Genomic DNA, 19,945 nt, shown 5'->3' with positions numbered 1-19,945 from the left:
CAGAGGAGGACTGTGAGGACCTGCCCTTATTTCGTGCTAGAATTGGCCTATAGACATCATTAAGGAATTTGTATTGGTTTTGGTTTTCATGCTTTGTAGTTTTTATAGTCACATTTACTCACAGAAGCACACTGGCTTTGGTCCCTTATGGTGCGGCTGCAGGTTGCGAAGGTGGACTGCTGGAGCCCCGCCAAGCACAGCAACAGATGCGGCCATTTTAATTTTAATTTAATTTTTCCCTTTGCTCTGGTTCATTACAACTGAATCCAGTACCTTCTGGGCGTTTTGTCTTTTTGTTTTCTGTCGAGGAATCTTGGCATTGTTGAGCAGGGAGGGGAGTGGAGGCAGCGTGTCCCATGGGACATCCCGAGAGCAAGAGAGAGGGGAAACTAACAGACAGCTTCAGGGCCCGGCCTTCCGAAATCACCCGTCCACCCCCACTCTCCGATTGTTGGGCCTCCATTGTCTGTATTTCCTATAAATAACAGTGCCTGCGGTTTATGAAGAGTGTGTGTTAATTGGCCTCCTGAATAACGTTGGACACACAGTATGAGGCCATTGGATGGTGGGGCACCACTATTACTCTCGTAGTTTCTCTTATCAGCAGTGAATGACCTCTTTATTACATCACAGGAAACCTTTAATTTTTTTATTTTGTGAATATTTAAAAAAATAAAAACAAGTACATTCTCTATTTGGAGGAAACCAAACTCTTGCTTAATCTAACAAAATTCTGGACAAACAAACATGTTATCTGGTTCAGCGGTCACAGGGAAATCTTGTTTTTTTAAGTTGGCTGGTAGTCCGTCATGGCCCACAAGCTGACTATGTCACTGCCTGATTGGAGACGAGGTTTCCTGAATCATAGCGACCGAATGGAAAGGGGATGAATCATTGGGAACAACAACAGGAGCTCACTGCGATGATCACATGGCCTCCTAAACCAAGGCAGCTTGGAAATGCAGGCAGAGCAGACGGTTCTGTCACATCGGTCAAATGGGTGTGCTGATGCGTAGTTAGTGGTAGTTTGAAATTCACTGTTATTTTGGTGTAATGCATTGTGTGACGACAACTCCACTGGGCAGTAGGCTAAGTATACCTGGGAGAGTTTCTGTTTTTATTTTTGTTGAACCTGTCCGGTAAAAGAGAACTCTGCAGAGCTGTGAGGTAGCTAGCCTAGCAAATGTTTGCGCATTATCCTTACTTCTAAAAGAAGGAATGAATGAACCTTTTTTTAATGAAGACTAACTATTACTAAAGGAATGAAACCGCCAACTCCTATTATGTGTTCAAAAGAGACATGACTAAAACCATCCTTACTATTGTTTTAATTATGATCCATTCTGATTCTAATCCCACTGTGATGTCATCACTGTCACTGCCACTCTCTGTAATGCAATGCCATAAAGGATCAAACAGCCCAGCTTTGCCGTGAACGCCGATGAGGGGGGAAAACCCAGGAGGGATGACCAGATATTACTCCACCCCTTAGTGGGAACAGCCCACACATGGAATAGTTTTTCAGAGGATCCAGATTTTCATTATCCTCAGCTCTTGGGCTGAAACTCCAGGACCCTGCTCCTTCTCAAAGGGTGTCGTGGCGCAGGAGAACCAACGCTCTTGTGAAGGAGCTCCTGTCAGTGCACTGGCTTTTCCCTTTTGCGACATAAGATGGGTTCAACAATGGGAAGAGCCCATCTCTCTCCCGGGTGAGGTAATCCATCCCAGCATCGGACCCAGAGGAAGACAGGAGGTGAAACACACTGGTGAAAAGCTTTTGTACACTTTGTTTGTTCGATTAGCACTATAGATATTTCTGAGCGTCTGTCTGCATGTTGAATTGCCCTGCTTCTGGACTATATTGTAATGCAGGACGGAGCACTTGTTGCTAAAATGAGGCGGGGAGGTTGCTAGCGTTAATGCTCGGTGCATTCAGCTCTCAACACTGTTAATGTGTTCATTACAAACAACATCTCAAGGACTGATGGCAGGCTGAGATGGGATCATTATGGTGTGATTTGATTTCAGCAGCTCAAACATGGTTAAATCAATGCCAGTGTAGGGTACTGCACCAGCAGGCTTCCGTGGAGCCATTTGCTGACTTAAATTAAATTAGGAAATTCCTTGCTTATTGCATATTTCTGTCTGCTATATTTCAGTCATGCTTTGTAGTGGCAGATCCAGATACTGCATGCTGTGAATTGTTGCAGCTGGTTTCCTCAGGGCTCTGCACAGGGGTGTAATTTAGGTTTGTGACAGCCTCTGCGTCATTAAGGAGGTGATCAGATTACAAGGGATAATGCCTTCAAAGATGTTTTTATCAGTTGGATTTGAAACGCAGTGCATACTTATCCATTTAACACAAGGACATAAAATTCTGATGCTGAGAAAAGGCCCATCGTCCTATCGGGATTCTCTGTGTCCTGTACGCAAAGCCATTCTGGTACATAGTTTTGATCAACCCCGCAGCGTATCAGCCTTCATCGTGCAGCTCCAGAATTTATTCCTTGTATTGTGGGTGAAACTTAGCAACCGGCTCTCTGAGAGCAAAAGAGCAAACATTGGAACCGTGTGTCTGACAGAGGAGAGAGGGGGAGCATTGGATGATCATTCGGGGCTGTTGTTTCGTTTTGTGCCCTTCGATTGCACTGCAAATATGTGTTGTCTTCCAAAAAAGAAAAAGAAAAGGGAAAAAAAGCATGAGAAAAATCAGTGCTGGATCACAAAACCTGTTTCCCCTTTGCCGAGAAAATTCCTGTTTGGGTTGTGGGTTTGCATGCTGAGCGTGTCTGCAGCTTGAGTGTCTCTCAGATCTCCAGCTGCTTGGCTGGTTATTTGCATCTCCTTACAAACCCCCCCCACCCCCCCTGGAGCTGCTTGGCTACAAAATGCAACCGCTGCACAACCTGAGCCGTGCCAAGGGAGGCGCTCTCCCCACTCCCGAGTCATTGTGCGTTTCCCGTGTGCTGGGAGGCCGCACAGACACAGGGCTCCTTTGTCTTGTTCTCGCGCTGCCCAGGAACCCGGCCCCTCTTCCCCGCTCGCAGACACAGCCTTCACTTGTCCTGGACTTTTTAGGCACATTTCCTCAGCTTTTAATTTAAAAAAACATTGGAGCCCCCGCAGTCTGACCGTGTTTTTGTCTGCTGTATGACCTCGTGCTCAGCCAGAACCTACTTTCATTTCCAGCTGCGGCCAGAAAGCAAAGCAATCTAGACACGTCAACAAGTCTTTCCTTCAAACTGCAATATATATATATATATATATATATATACTTTTTTTTTTTACATGAAAAAGAGAAGAAAGTAATTCCCTCAAGAAGCGCTCTGAAGCAGGCTGGTGTCAGGGCTGGGACAACGCTAACCCTCCCCCCCAAGCACAGTGCTCTCAGAGAGGCATACAGAGCTGCACAGCGAGGCCTTCGTGCTGTGGCACATTTGGAAGAGTCCCGGTCTCGTTTGGTCAGGCTGTCTGAACCTGTCAGTGCCTTGCGGCTCCCTATAGCCACCCATCCACAGGTCCTTACATGGGCAACACTCAGCGGTCTAATGTAAATCACTGCAGAGGCCAGGAGAGTGTGGTATGGACTCCAGCTAAACAATCATTCTTTCCATCCCCATCACACATGTGAGCCTGGGGTCCCGGCTCGGGAAAGCGCCGCAGTGCCTGTGGAGAGCCCTGATGTGTGCAGGCTTATGTAGGCCACCAATCAACACTTGAACCCAACTATACTGTTCCTCATGTTCTGCGAGACATCTGTTGTGCTCCTGTCATCAGCAGTGGCGATTTGTTTGCAGTTTTTTCCTATCTTATTCAGAAGTGTGCTCTGCTGGATGTTTGACAATTTATAATAAGTGTATCTATAATAAGAACAAAAAGGGTGATAGTTTAACTGAGCTAGAAAAACTTAATACATTCAATCCCTGGTCAGGACCCTCTGATAGCCACAAACTGAACATTGGCAGGAGCCAATTAGGTGTGCCTGTTGGTGTTTATGATGTCACCTGGTCATGTGACACCGCTTGACCAGACCTCTTTCAGGAAACAAAGATCTCTCCAGTAATGTGACTATTCTTGTTCAAAGGGCTTTGTCTCTCTGTGATTTTTTAAAATATTTTTATTTTTTCTTCTTCTTTTATCAAACAACAATAAAGCTAATTTAAGCCACAAAACAAACTTGTAACCACAGGCTTGGTAGGGCTGGGCAGCAGACAGACAATGCACTGGACAATTGACTTCTCTTAAACAAAACGAAACGAAACCAATCGAAAACAACAGAACAAAGATGTCTGCAGTGGAGTGGATTGTCTGTAAGGGGCTTGGTAGTTGGTGTGTGTATTGTGTTGACTCATCAACCGCTTGTTTTGAGAGGGAACAAAACAAATAAGCAAGCATGGATAAAAATACTTGGCGTGGTCAGCACAGTCAGTAAACCATAGCGTTCCAGTTCAGTGGCATGTGGGTGACTGGTCAGGGGGGAAGATTGCATTGCATGGCAACTCTACTGAATTGAGGCACTGAGGAGACAGTGGTCTCCAGTAAGACTGTAGATACTCTCTGGGGTCAGGGGTAAGAGGAGCTCAGGAGCTGTATGGAAAAAGAAAATGGCTCCATTCAAAGTATGAGCAAAGGGGGGAGAGTGGAAAAATATTATTTTGGGACATGAATTTGATTCTGATCTGAATTTTACAGATTCACACTGAGACTTTTGTCTCTCAACAATCTGAACCTTTTTATTATACCTCTAAGCAGATGCCCTTATCCTGGCAACTTTCAATTTTTTCAATTAATCACCTTTATATTTACATAGTTACAGCTGGGTTTTTACTGGAGCTCTCTAGGAAAAGTACATTGCTCTACACCTGGGTACAACACCTAGGTTTAAACCCACAACCCTCCACTCAGGAATCCAGAGCCCTTATCACAACTCCAAACTACTGCCCCACACTGCACTTACAACCTAATGTAATTTGTGCATTTTCAAAGATGGTTGTGCAGTGTGAAAACTGTTGCTGCTCTGGTGCCTAAGTGCTAAAATGTGCACAAGAACACGCGGCTCGTTAGCGATTTGTGTTCACGTATTTTACTCGAGTGGTAATGTTGTAGATGCATATTTTGGGGCGCGTGATAATATTTGTCCTTTTGCTGGTACCCCAGTGTCTAGTTTACCCATTTTGCGCCCAGAAAACGTCCTCGGCAGGGATTGCTTGGTGTGCAGCAGTGCAAGTTTCACTGCCTCAGCAGAGTGCTGATTTTTCAGAATAGGACCAGAGAGATAGAGGCTGAACTCTTCCCACAAGCCCTGACTTCCCTGTCTGGTGAAGCCAGGGTTAAAAAGAGAGGATGATTTTCATACGCGATTAACCATATATAGGGAGACAGTTGTTTATATTAGTGTTATTAAGAATTATACAGCAACTTTAAGGCATGTTGTACCATCTTGACTATGTACTGTGTGCGATGTATTATAGAGACCAAGCCCCACATAATAATAATACAAAATACAAGAAAACAATCTGCCATTTTATCCCTTTAGGGAGACCTTGCACAATTGTCTCGGCAGGCAGCACATCGGTGTACTGCTTCACTTCTCTGCAGAAACTCCGGCCCATTCATCCGTCTGCCTTGCGCTGCCATTCCAGCGCAGACCGTAATTCACTGGCCTTGTCCTTTGCCATGGCAACTTTAGAAATGTAGGATAATGCTTTGCCAGGCTCCTGACTGTAGTAATATCGAGCTACATTGTGATGAAGACGCGGCGCGGCACAGCAAGGAGGCCGTTCTGTGCATAAGCTTGGGAACACGGTAAAACAAAACATCCGGCCGCAGTTTCCCACAGGTTGATGGTGTTCCTCTTGTGTGGGGAAATGGGGGGTGGCGATGAAAGACAGTTATTCTATACTTTCTATACTTTTCTAAAAGCAGAGTCTTCTGTACAAGTAGTCTCATTTTCTTTTCTCCTTTGCCTCAGGATACGTCTTCCCGTGTGGGCAGTAGACCCAAATCTCAGTTGAGACCCAAAGACGTTTTTATGTTATCGCAGGTTCTGCTATTGTTTAAAACCCACTGTGTCAGTTCACGCAGAGTCCACCATGCAACGCATGCCGAAAACACATGGGTCTCGTGGACAGCTGAAGCCAAACTCCCACGTTTTTTATAGTGGATTCAGAGAAGCTGGAAGCAAGCGTTCAAAACAGCCTATGGGAAGAACGCTGCAGGCAGTTTGAGTGCTTTCAGCTGGGTTCGGCCTTGTGAGACGGCGGTTGTCTTACAGTCTCTCTCTATCTCCTGCTGAGTTCACTCAACAGGAAGCTGTGCTGGGGTGCAGAGTACAGGCTCTGCGCGCTGCAGCAGTTTGAGTCTGATAAGCCGCGTGTGTGCTGTGTGTCCCTGATGCCATAGCCGACTCAGAGTGGCGCTTGAGGACGAAGGCACCTAACCAAAGGCAAGGAAACATTCGGCGCAAAGACGTATGCTGTGGACGAGCATCTGCTGCTCCCCTGGCTGGACCTAACCCCGTACTTCAGATTGCCTTCCCTTGTAAACTGGGTAGGCTCTTCAATCCGCCCTCCAGCTCCAGCCTCATTCAGTCCACCATGGAGGTCCTGCTCCTATTCCTTGACAAATAGACCCAAGCTGGGCAGAAGCATCCTCCTTCCACAAAATACAATCCTCCATTCTTAAATTCTTTTTGGGAGGATGTGGTGCTTTTACCAGCTTTCTACGGGATCTGTTTGAATTTCAGCACAGGTAACCTTATTTAAGTTTCCCTTCATATCAAACGTCATGAGGATTTTCCTGACCAGTAAGCACAGCCCCTTGCCCTCTCCTGCACACAGTGCTCTGAGACACTGATGCCCCCATCCTTTTCTCTTTCTCTCTCTCTGTCTCTCTCTCTCTGGCCGGACCACGCAGCCCCCCCGCTCCCTCTCTCGGTCTCCCTGACACTGCGGCAGGACAGCGCAGGAATCTCTCCTCTGGGGTCACACCCTACCCTGCTGTCTCACACATTGTTTGCTCACCGCAGCCCGTCACCATAGAACTGCTGCCAGTGACTTCCTGGAACAGAGTGGGGTACGGAGGGGCACACGATCAGATTTGGAAAATTGCATGTGGCACTGCCTGTGTGCGTCACCAGCCTTCAGGGAATCTTGTATTGTTCTGGATGTGCCTGGATGCTGCCTTAGCCTTTGATTTAAGGTCCTGAAATGTATCCTGTGCATAGAACCAGAATTATTCAGAGGGTATGATTCCAGCAGTGTGTCTGCAGGCCAGACAAGGGAATCTGTCTGCCATTAAAACGTTGTCTAACTTGGCAGCTGTGTTTAAAAAGCATGTCTACACAGGCCCATACATCATTGCCCAGATTTTAAAGCCACCCGATTAGATGCTCTGGATGGCTGATAGTTTTGTAATATGGAACGCTCTATCTCACGGGGCCGTGGCCACATGTTGAGCATGTGTGGCATTCGGGGAAAATGAATCCGCGGTTTAATCAATTTCATGAATTTGATTTGTAGGATTGCAGAGCACACGCATAGAGCATGAGAGTTGGTCTGAAAGCACTGCTCTTTACTCTTCAGTGCTGGCGTTTGGTGGGTCATGCACACAGCTGCTGCGCCTGGCGCGGGAGAGCAGAGCGGCACTGTGGGCGATTCTGGAATGAACCGCTCTCTGGGCATAGAGAGGTGTGACACCGAATCAGCCTGCAGAGTGAACCAGGAACCCGTAACACCTTGTACCCATTCTTAAGCCTTTCTGTCACACCCTGATTAAGGCACTATCAGAGTGCACCAAATGGCATTAGCAGTGAGTTTATATACACCGATATATACTCATAGATATAGATATATATATTCATATGCCCCCCTCCACCGTACTGTGGCAAAGGAAATGCAGTTCTGCTCACACAGATGGCAGACTGTGTCTTCGGTGTCCAGAAAAGTGTTTTGCACAGATTTTATTCATTATAAAGTGTCACTGTTGTGCTCTCCATGTGCAGTGTCCGCCAAACTTGGATTTTGCTTTAGATTAAAAAAATATATATATATAGTTCTCACCGTAAATGAAATCCCAGTTTAAAGGCCTACAGTGTCAATGTCTTTTTGGTTACTGTTTTAAAGATATAATGCTTATTTGTAAACAATGTTTTTATTGTTGCTCCAAAACAGTGCCATTCAATCAAAAGAGGAAAAGACTGAATATGGATCTGAAAGCTGAACCATTAATTGTGGAGGAAATTAAGTGATTCCAGAACAGCAACAGACAAGCCTGTGTTTTATTGCTTTGCTTTTATGTGCTTCATGTTGGCTTGTGAAAAGATTGCTGTGCCTGAATAATCCCTGCCCTGAGCTCTGGAGGTCTCTTCGTATTAGTTTTCTAATGGAATTGTCGGGCGGTAGTGAAAAGGGGGCCGATGCGATTTTAAGGGGAGAAAGCGGCTTGGTTTACGACCAGTCAACAAAAGCCACTGACCACAAAGGACAGCCCTCTGAAATACTCTGAATGTGTTATCTGTGCGTGTAATTCAGGAGACAGGAGTTTTGTCTGTGCATGTTTCTTTTAATCATTGTGTTAATCAGCAGTGTTAGTTCTATGCATATTTTTTTTATTTGTTTGATAATTGTCTGCTGGTTTCCTGCCCTCACTCACTCTGCTTCTCCTGTATTTCCTCCTCAGGGCCGGTGCTGAAAGAGCTGCTCAGCTGAGCGTGGTGCTGCACGGAGCAGAGCGGCCGAACTGTGTGAGGAGTCCAGGATCCTGAAACGTGGCGGGAACCTTGACCACCCGTCTCCCAGCATTCCCTCCCCAGCCCTGCCCTCCCCTGCCTGCTGCTTCTGGGCTCAGTGATGTTGCTGAGGAGCACATAGTCACTGGCAGGAATGAACTGTGCCTGCCTGAGACCTGCCCTCTGAAATCTGCCTGAGACACGCAGAGAAAGCGAGAGACACGGGGAAAGCTGAGAGAGACAGCTGAGGCTGAAGAAGTGCTCAAGATGTGAAAGTGCCGGAGAAGTAAACAACCAAACAACAAGTGCACCTGAACCGCACCATACCTTCTGATAAGGGAGAAACCAAACCAAAAAAACAGCCACATAAAAACAAAACCGGATTCACTGCACTGGAATTATAACTAATATATATCTGTGTGTGTGTGTATGTATGCATGTATCTTGATACATAAACACTGGTGTGCACCTGATTCTCACAAGTCCTACCCTGCCTGCTATGTTTCGCCCCGTGTGAGCCGAGCAGCACCATGCCAGCCAAGGGGAAGTACATGTTGAATGGCCAGGAGCAGGTGGGGCTATACAAGCAGTACTGTTACATCAGACAGTACCAGCTGCTGGTGCTGCTGTTGGGCATCTCCATCCTGTCCTGCGTCGTGCTGCTCGTTCTCTTCTTCGCCTTACAGCTGGTGAGTCTCGCTGTGCCCGCCATTGAGCAGCTGCCTAGCCAACTGAGTGCTGGGAAAGTTCCTGCCTTTAGTGTCTGATTTTAAAACTGTGAGGTTTATACTCGGATGCACACAGTGCACAGCAGAAACTTCTGAGCTGAAAACCACTCTTTTTGTTGTTGTTGGTATTATTATGATAATTTAAATTTAAATTTTGGATGCCTGACTGCTGGGGAGAGTTTAAAACCTGTCTTCTGTCTTCAGAAGTTATGCACGTCTTTCTTCAGTCTTCTTGTTCTCCTTCTCCTCCTTTTTCTTTTCTTCTTAATATATTTTTGTTAAGTGACGAATGTTTAGCTGCTGACAAGTGAAAAAAGGTTTCCAGACATCCACTTGTGAATCGTTACATAATTGCTTCAGGTAGCTCTGTGCTGGAACCATGGAGGAGTGCTGGTGAGAAGCTGGTGAGAAGCTGGGGGGCACAGTGTCCTGCAGCGGTGCTGACTGGATGAGGCCGGGAAGCATAACACTTTATGGGAAGCAGGACTGCTCAGGCCAGGAGAGGTTCTGGCTCTGGAGATTTCCAGGATTTGATTCCAGCAATGTCTTGGAGAAGTATAGCAACGAGACTGCACTGTGATACATTTCTTTCCCAGAATTATACAACTCCTGAGCTGTATTTAGATATAGATTTGGATTGGGTTATTATTTGTTATCCCCGTATGTATGAACTTAAGATCACATCAGATTGAAAATGGGAACATTTTGCAATGGTAGGTTTTAATCAGGAATCCAGTGGTAGAAAGGAATGGTCTTAGTTACATTTAGGTTCTTTAGAGCACATTATTTTGATTTAATTAATTTAACAAAATGTTGCATTCAAATGTTAAGCACTGATGTTAGGGTTACAGTTTGTTCTGGGCTACGGTTAGGGTTCAAGCCCCCAGTATACTCAGGCTTTCGTTCTGGTTGGGGTTGCTTTTCTAGTGAGGTAACCGAGTCGTGTGTAGATTTGTGTGGGCCTCGTTGGTGTTCAGATCGAGGGATTGGCTACGTCACCCACTAATGTCATACAATGCATTCTAGTATAAAGTCTCTACTTTCTGCACTGCATCATAGTTCAGAATAAACATCCTGTATATTTAGACTTATGAGTTACCATGTCTGTATTCAGTGAAGACTATTGTGGAAAAAAAATCTCACACAAAATAAAGTGGAAAATCTGACAAGCTACATTTGAAGCATGGATACAGAAGAAAGTAGGAATTGTATAACCGTTCCTCATAGGAAAACATCTGAAGACCTGGAAAGGTTCACTCAAAGCCTCAAACATGCAGTGGTTAAGAGAGAGAGAGAGAGAGATGGTACAGCCAAGTACCAGTGTGAATGTGTAAGGCTGCGTCTCTGCTGTCTTGGCTCAGCTCCACTTCAGTGTGGATCCAGTGAGTCTTTTTCTTTTTGTGTGTTAATGTGTGACGGTGTGTGTGTGTACTTACTGATGCAAAAAAATACGTAATCTAACACAACAAAGATGAATGTATTACCAAGGCACATATGTGCGAAGCTAGACGGTTACACGATGCCCCCAGGTGTCGTTTTTATTTATGCTGTACTTGTTTACATGTAAGTTTTGAAAGGAGAAAGGGAGAGACATTCAATTGCTTTGTGGCTTTTGCTGTTGCCTGTCTTATTGAAGCCAAGAGGTTGTGAAATACAGACCCGGTGTGCTGAACAGCCACCTGAGTTGTAGGTCCAGTGTTTGTATAAATGGTTTGTAAGATTGATGTAAAGATGGGCAGCTTTCTTGAGTTATGCCCTATTCAAGCAGTGGAGTACTCCCAGGCCTTGCCCTGCCCTTCATTAATTTCATTTTCATGTCTGTGAGTGGTTAATTTTCAATAATTGTGATTGGTGGAATGGTCACGGAGATATGGGACTGACTGTGATAATGGGGAGTGATGGAAGATAATCAAGTTGCTTTTAGGAAACAGCGATCCTATTTAAAGCGTATAAGTACACAAACTGCACAACTAATGCAGCATAGTGATGTGATGTGCACTTCCTCACAGAAGTGGTCTGCCGGAGATGTTTCCCCTGCTCTGTGGGTCTCCACTCGCCGTGCATGTCGGGGTCTGTGTGTGTGTTTATTTGTATCAGCACTTGCATGTTTTCCCTTTTCGAAACTGCTGTGACCTCTTGGAAAACCAGCGAGACACACACGCTCTGGCTGTCGTGTTCAGCTGAGTCTCTCTGAAAGCCTTCAGATCTGGACAGTGTTTATGTTAATCTAATCCTAATCCATCTCCATCTAATGTCTTCATGTCAGGGATTAGACAGTTGATGTCTTGAAGAATTGATGCAAAATGTATAAGTGTGCTGATTCTCTGGGATAATGGTGCTGCAGTTCTATAATTGTGTGTAATTTATGTGATTCTGCTCAGAAGTGCTGTATTTGGCACGCAAACCTGTGAGTGTGTGTGAGGGCATATCTGTAATTCTGTGCATGTGTGTGCGTGTTCCCCTGTGCTGGCCAGTGAGCACTGTGTGTTTGTCATTTGCAGAATGCCCTGGAACACCCTGCCTTCGTGGGCGTGGTGAGCTGCGGTCTGGCCCTGCTGGGGGCCGTGTTCGCCATGGTCTGCTGCACCGAGACGCTGTTCCAGAGGTGGATGAGGCTGCTGGCCGTGGCTGTCTGGGCCTGCCTCCTCATCATGGGCTTCGTCTTCACCCTGAGCGGAAGTGTCACCCGGGCTTGGGACCAGGTACTGACCACTGGTCACTGGCCTCTGACCACTCAACCTTCTCCACACCCGACCTCTGGCTTGGCCTCTTGGTTGCGCTAGCAGGGGATCTTTATTATCATAATGTAGTAATCTGTACACACAGTGCTCAGAGAGAGACAGAGAGGCAGAAAGATGGAGAGAGAGGGAGCCCACAGGAAGCACTCGCCAGCAGGACTCGGAGATTGGCCTTTATGGGGCTCCGTGGCAGAGCGGTGTCGGCGCTCGTCTTTCCCTCAAATTGAATTACCGCAATTAGTGTCATTCCGCTGACGCTCTGATGCCAGTGAGGAACAACAGCTGACGGACGGAAACCTCTGTGGGATCAGGATGGAAGAAGGGAAGAGAGGCGGGCATGTCTCCAGGAGTCCAATTAATCACATGCTAATTGAGCGTTGCCCCTCTATGCACATGCCTGGTGCGTTCAGGCCCAATGTATCGTGCTGTTTCCTCCCAGAGTCGTCTGTCACACTGCAGGTCAATGAAATGAAACCAAACCAAAAACAAAAAGAGAGAATGAAAAACCCAACTTAATATGTCGGTTCAGTTGCCTAGGTAACATTGTGTGTTTTAGGAAGCTGATCGTGGCCTGGCCAGACTTTCATTAGTACTGGGTCACTGAACCACTGGTTTCTGCAAAAGCACACTGAGTCAAGTGGACATGCTGGTGTTGTCTAGGATTTGGCGTCTGACCACTTGATAATGAGGGAGCGTTTTAACAGTGTATTAAACTGTCGCTTTCCTGTCTCACCGTTGAGTTTGACTTTTAGCCTTCCAACACTAAATATAGGATAACTGGTGATGCAGCAATAGATAAGGCCCTGGTTGTTCTAGGAGGCTGGCTTTTCACCTGCAGCATCGATAACTATGCCGGCCCGGGTCTCCAGCTGACCCACATCGGTGTGCAGCTCTCTGGCCAGAGGAGCTGCAGTGTGCAGCTGTTGATACTGAAAGCGATGTAATAGTATTGTGGAGAAAGGAGATTAGAGAGTGATTGGATTGAAAATGTAATCCCTGTCTTTACTGGGAGAAGGAAAGATAAAGGAATGTGGGTGGGGTGGGGCAGGGGGGAGTTTAATGATCTCTCTGCTTTCTGTGTGGCGTCCTAGAGGAAGTTGGTACAGAGCTGCCTGTGCGCTTTCACTTTTTCAGCATCCCCCCCTGGCGCCCGTTGTCATAGCCCTCTGTGTACCGCCGAGCTGGTGCTGAGCAGAAGATGGCCCTATTGAAATTGGGGCCAGCTCGGTGAATGACGTTCTCAAAACCTTTTTCTCTCCCTCTGTCTCTCATCACATTTCCTCTCTGACCCTGTCTTCCTCCCTCCCCTCTCTCTCTCTGTTGTTTCAGGTGCCCTTCTTCCTGTTCACCATCTTCACAGTGTACACTATGATGCCGTTCCAGATGCGAGACGCGGTGATTCTGAGTCTGGTGACATCGGTGTCCCACATCGTTGTGCTCAGCATCGTCCTCACCACCTCCTCAAAACCCCCCACCTTCCTCACCTACCAGGTACAGTGCAGCTAGCACCAGTTGGGCTGGGGGGCGCGGAGGGCAGAGCGCTGAGCGCAGAGTGGAGCTCGCTGGGTGTCCCGTAAGGAAATGAATGTGCTTCTGAACCACCTTATGCACATCTGTTTCTGAAACATCTTGACCTTGGTTGCCAATTATTGACTGTACTGGTTTTATTTTTACCCAAGGGACGAAATACAGTTTCAGAGAATGTTTTTGTGGGGGAGGAGAGATCGTTTGCATACTGTGGCGAGTATGTATAGCTGGTACAGTAAAACACAATCTGCATTTCTTCTGAATTTCTGTGTTTGTTTTTCCATAGTTTTTTACTTGCTTGTCAAGCAATTTCAATTTGAAAAGTTCAGCATCCACATCATAACGTGTACTCTGAGAGTTTTGAAGACTAGCGTTCTGCGATAATGTTTTATAAGAAAATTATTTTCAAAGGCATGTATGGAAGAGCTTTGAAATGTAGAGGTTTGCTTTTATGATGCTCAGAAGACTATCCCCCGTTTGCTTATGGAAGGCAAGCAACCCTTTCAGGACTGGGCTGTATAGAGATGAAACCTGAACAACACAAAATGAGAATAAGTACAAACGGTGACCTTGGTTGCATTCTCAAGGTTTCCTGTCCACAAAGGATGCAGACCCTGCAGTTCAGTGTATCTGTGTTCTCTGTTCAACTCTGCGCCCAGCTGCCTCTCCCACTGCCATGTGCACATGCCCTTCACCCTGAATGTGGGTTTGTGGCTCAATTCTGACCCACCACGGGTCCGACGAGCCGCAGCTGGTAGCTGGAGAGTGTCACTCACTGTGACTCTTGAGGGGCTGAGTTCAGCCCAGCCCAGCCCAGCAGCAGAGCGGAACACACAGGTAGTGGCCAAGTCGCCAGCCGTGACACAAAGTGCACCGTGAGAGGCTGGCCCTTCTTTTGAGAGCAGAGAGACAGTGGCTGGCACGCACCAGTGCTGTGGAAAGGCAGCTGTGACCTTTGGGCCGGGGGAATGTGTAGATAAGTGGTGTGAGCAACTGAAAAGGGCAAGAACCTGCTGACGGCTGACGACAGGGGTGCCTGATACTGCTGAGATGCTCTCTCTCACACCCACTGCAGGGCAGGTCGAGTAGGAGAATGTGGCGGCCAAACCCTCAGGTCCCATTCTTCCTGCTGAACAAAGGGTCAGAGGTCAGCAGGAAGGCAAGGTGGAGCTTCAGATTAATTTTCAGATTTTTTTTTTTTAAATTATATTGTTTCAGTCTTTTGGCTTGCAGTGTAGTTTATACTGCCCAGTGTTGGAAAGAAAGACAAGGATGGGTGTGTTGCCCACGGGCACGCTGGCAGCAATACAGACTCTTGGCAGTTAGTGTGCATGTGCCTCTGTCATCACATGATCACACCCCACTGTTTTCAGCTTAGAGTCTGCGCCAGCCTGTGAAGGGAGCCTGATGTGATGTTACTGGGTGTCAGGTTGTGTTCATATTATCTAAGGGACTTAGATAATATTCAGTTGGTGGACACCTGGCAGATGAAATTCAATGTGGACAAGTGTAAGGTATTACATGCAGGTAACAAAAATGTCCACTATAATTACACTATGGGAGGAATAGAACTAAATTAAGTAATGCATGAAAAGGACCTATGAGTCTGTGTGGACTCCTCACTTTCTCCATTCAAGCAATGTGGGGAAGCAATAAAAAAGGCAAACAAAATTTAGGGTATATTGTCAAAAGTGTAGAATTGAGAACAAGGGCAGTGATGTTCAGACTGTACAATGCACTAGTTAGAGCTCATCTGGATATTGTATACAGTTCTGGGCTCCACACTTCAAGAAAGATATCGCTGCTCTAGAGGCAGTTCAGAGGAGACCAACCAGACTTATTCCAGGTCTGAAGGGAAAGTCCTACTGAGAGACTGAGGAACTGAACCTTTTCACCCTGGAACAGAGGAGCCTACAAGGGGACTTGATCCAAGTCTTCAAAATCATGAAAGGCATCGACCACATCAAACCAGAGGAGCTTTTCCAGATCAGCAGGGACACACGCACCCAGGGACACAAATGGAAATTGGGCTTCAAGGCATTCAAGACGGAAACAGGAGACACTTCTTTACACAGAGAGTCGTCACAATCTGAACAAACTCCCCAGCGATGTGGTAGAAGCTGAACATTTGGAAACATTTAAAAATAGACTGGATAGGATCCTTGGATCACTTAGATAGTAATGAACACCAAACGAGCATGATGCATCGAATGGCCTCCTCTCATTTGTAAACTTTCTTATGTTCTTATATTCAGGATGAGTCTCTGCATTTATAATCCCGGCATTATGTCCTGCTGGGACTGTATTTATGTTTTTTTTTTGCTGTAAACCATTGGTATAGCTTAAGGATGAAACCTTAACCTGTGAGTGCATGTCTGTGTGTCCACTGGCAAACTGGGTCACTAGGCTCTTTACAGTAAAGCCATTCGGCTCGACGGAGCTCACAGAGTCACTGAAGGATTCTGGAGAAAAATAAAAAAACAGGTTGTGAGGGCCAGTTGGTTAAGGATGGTAAAGGACTTTGAGGGGCACAACAGACTTAGCTGCAGCTATGACTGCTTTCGTGTTCATTGTCAACAGTCCCTACAAGCCTTGTAGAGGAGCTCCATCTACATTAGGTGGTTTGTGCTTTGGAACCCTACATACAACACATCATCTCTTCCTCCTGTGTCTGTCTACCATATACCTTTCTTTGTCTTGCTCTTGTCTCATCTGTCCATCTGTCTCTCGATCTGCAGCGTTCCTGTCTGTGTGTGTCAGTGTCTGTGTCTGTGCCTCCAGTGCCTGATGCTCTGTGTACTAGGTGTCCCTCTCTCCCCCCAGCTGGTGTCTAATGGGGTCATCTTCCTGTGTGGGAATGTGGTGGGCGCCTTCCACAAGGTGCTGATGGCACGCGCCCTGCGTCAGACCTTCCTGGACACCCTGAGCTGCCTGGAGATCCGCATGAAGCTGGAGATCGAGAAGAGGCAGCAGGTGAGCCCTGTCCCCCACACACCTGCACACTGCTATGTGAGGGACTGCCAAAGACAGAATGGTCTTCAGTCTTCAATGACGTTCATACTTTCAGTCAACTGAACATTGTCCTGGAGGTCCTGTCTGATGGTAGCTCTTTTGAGACCATCAAATACATAAAAGCTGAAGTTGAGTGAAGTGGAATTCAGGCCCAGCAGAACATCCAACTGCGGGGAGGCGAATTCCAAAAGGTCATCACCCCCCACCTCCCATGTGCAGACATCATCCATTCCACTGATAGAGCACTGGATGAACAAAGGGAAGAATGCCATTGTTCTGCCTTCCAGAAGCTCTTTGTTTTCCAATTGCCTGATAAGATCCATATAGATCAATCACAATTAAATTACACTGAAATTACTTAGTGCAAAAATGACGTTTCATGCTTGATTGCCCTAACTAGAAAATAGAATGTGATTTTAATTTGAAAACGGAGAACCGGGCGGAAGCGCATCCCTGCAGTGCGTGGTGAAAGTGATTCGATTTGTTGCTGCTGTTAGATTGTATTAACAAATCAAGCAGTTTCTGGCTGTGCAGTAGGCTGTATTTCAGCTGGCCCTCCGTGATAGTGGTGACGGGGCCGACTGAAACGCCAAACACAAACCAGACGCAAAAACATGAAGTCCATCAGCAGACTTCCTGAGAGGGGGCTGTGCTTTGTTTCTATTTTAGTAGTAGAGAAGCTGTCAGGATGACCTTGGGTTACCTCTGGCGATTTCTCACTGTGCCTCAGTCCGAAGCCTCCCTCTTCCCCCTTCTGAAGTTGTTGACACACAGCTGACCCAGACCGCCTCTGTCATGGGAATCCTGATGGCTTTCAAAAACAAAAAAACAAATCACCTGCTTCATTATGTTTTGCCCCAGTCTGAATGAATAGCACCAATGATAGGAACCATTGCTGCCACAGAAATTGGTCATTTTAAGGCATTGCAAATCAAGAGCGCTTTTGACAGACTGAGGACTGAGTTTTCCCCTGGAGGCCATGGAATAAATTTACTCAGGAGTGGTTGGCCCACCCAGAGTGGGACAGGGTGGCCTGTGGGCCGAGGGAACTGGAGTCCCCAGTGCACCGCCCCCATCCTCCCCTTCTCGTAGCCACCTGCCTTATGTTCCTGCTCACCGGCGTTGTGTCCCTTCTCTTGTGTGCAGGAGAACCTGCTCCAGTCAGTGCTGCCGGTGTACATCTCCATGGAGATGAAGCTGGCCATCATTGAGCGGCTGAAGGAGAGTAAAGACGCGCAGCAGCGGCTGGTCAAGGACAACAACTTCCACAGCCTGTATGTCAAGAGGCACGAGAACGTCAGGTATGTGGCCGTGGCCCTCGCTGCTTCCCCTTTTACATAATTAAAACAAAATAATAAAATGACAATGATGGCAGACAAACAGGGATCCCATATCGGCGGATTGTGAGGGAAGCTTGTGGCGAGTCTGGGAAAGTGGGAGTGCTGCCTTTTCATTAACACAGCTCTTACCGCTGTATGTAAAAAGCTTGGCAGGTCTTTCACCTGGAGTTAAGTGTACGTTTAAAGAGCTGACAAACGCAGGCTTTATTCACTGCGATTCCTTAACAGATGGGTTAGCAGACTAAATATTAACTGTTTGCCAGCAATAGGAAAGGTACACGGCTGATCTATCTTTATGACACAGATAATAGATGTCGGAAAGCACTCAATAGCCTCCCACGGCCTCGCCCTTATCTCAAACGCAGTGCGGATAAATTGACGAGAGATGAAAGTGTACGTCATGCCACCCAGGACCATGTAGACTAGAACACAGGTTTGTCCGGAAGAGGCCTGTGTGCTCTCTAGGGTATTTTTTGTTTGTTGGAAATCATGCAACGATCGCTTCCATTGTAATTAAATGGGGCAGAATCCCACTTTGATCTGGATAATTCGCCAGAATGACAATGACGGGACACAATTTTTTTAATCTGCGGAGTCTCATACTGAGAAACACTCATCACAAGCGACTGATTATTTCACTTTAATGAGAGAAGAACTTGGCAAAAGAAGAGAGAGGGAGAGACAAAAGCGGTTTGATTTATCTGTTGTATGTAACTTGTACTATGAGGTGACAAGGTGTTCTGAGCCGTGATTACTGATCATCCAGCAGCTGAGGGAGCTTTGTAGAGAGGGTGAGTAGCATCAGATCACTAGACATTGCAGCATGGTCTGTGTGTGTTAGGAGTGTAGAAGTCATTGACTTCACCGTAGATTCCTCTCATTTTGTGACGCTGACTGAGCCCAGTTTCACTGTGCACTGTCCTATGCTGACCACCCCTGTGTGTGCCTGTCCATTGCAGCATCCTGTACGCCGACATCGTGGGCTTCACACGGCTGGCCAGCGACTGCTCACCCAAGGAGCTGGTGATCATGCTCAACGAGCTGTTCGGGAAGTTCGACCAGATCGCCAAGGCAAGTGCTTGCTGGAGAGACCCCTACAACTCCTTTACTGGGTTTCACTTTGAATCTCCTAAATCAGCTATCAGCAGATCCCAGGTGCTGGTGGTCAGAGTCGGGCAGGATGTAATGGATTAATCTTTTCATTGGCAAACTACCAAAGATAAATTAAAATATTTTGTTTTTGGAAATGATCTATGGTTATTGTGTAACATTTTGACCGACTGGAGTCCAGGGCTGCAGGTATTCCCTTCTAGCTGGTCTGAAGTGTGGAGGATTGGGACGGTCTGCAGGAACCACTAACACTGCGTGGAAGAGCAGGGGTGCTCGGGAGGAGTCTGGGCATGACGGCCACGCCTGTGTCTGGAAGGAAGCCCGGCCTGTTAACTGAACCTGACTTGGTTTGGTTTGCTTCCGCAGGAGAATGAGTGCATGAGGATAAAGATTCTGGGGGACTGTTACTACTGTGTATCGGGCCTGCCGGTGTCCCTGCCCAGGCATGCCAGGAACTGTGTGAAGATGGGGCTGGACATGTGTGAGGCCATCAAGTGAGTGTGCAAGAGCGTGGTGACAGAAGAACCAAGGGCAGCCAAGGGTTTACAGACCAGGGTCCTGCAGGGTAACTATGGGAAGTCGGGGCATTCTGGAGAAGCTCGTTGACTCCAGGGCAGAAGGAAGCACGGGGGTTGAAACAAAACCGCACATTCACGTATTCAAGCTTTTATTTTATTGCTTTGTAATGGAAAGTAAAATTGCAACTTTCACATAATAATAATGCTTCAGTTTTTATCCGTTCATGCCATACTACACATTTCA

At 46.7% G+C, this 19,945-nt stretch overlaps 1 protein-coding gene across 4 annotated transcripts in view; it reads left to right on the top strand.

The window, feature by feature from the left end:
* adcy7 (adenylate cyclase 7) overlaps window positions 1–19,945 on the top strand; it is a 50,070-nt gene that overhangs the window by 17,260 nt on the left and 12,865 nt on the right. For all 4 annotated transcript variants that reach the window (XM_066713454.1, XM_066713458.1, XM_066713455.1 and 1 more), the window contains exons 2-8: window positions 8,680–9,417; window positions 11,958–12,158; window positions 13,524–13,685; window positions 16,545–16,694; window positions 17,880–18,034; window positions 19,033–19,144; window positions 19,550–19,677. In XM_066713454.1, the coding sequence (XP_066569551.1) occupies window positions 9,259–9,417; window positions 11,958–12,158; window positions 13,524–13,685; window positions 16,545–16,694; window positions 17,880–18,034; window positions 19,033–19,144; window positions 19,550–19,677 (1,067 nt within the window). In that variant the 5' untranslated portion in view covers window positions 8,680–9,258. The remainder of the gene's footprint in view (window positions 1–8,679; window positions 9,418–11,957; window positions 12,159–13,523; window positions 13,686–16,544; window positions 16,695–17,879; window positions 18,035–19,032; window positions 19,145–19,549; window positions 19,678–19,945) is intronic.

This window comes from Amia ocellicauda, chromosome 9 (assembly GCF_036373705.1).
Source record: "Amia ocellicauda isolate fAmiCal2 chromosome 9, fAmiCal2.hap1, whole genome shotgun sequence".
In the NCBI taxonomy this organism is placed as follows: Eukaryota; Metazoa; Chordata; class Actinopteri; order Amiiformes; family Amiidae; genus Amia; species Amia ocellicauda.
Note: the sequence above shows the minus strand (reverse complement) of the source record. Positions and strands in the feature narration are given on the sequence as shown.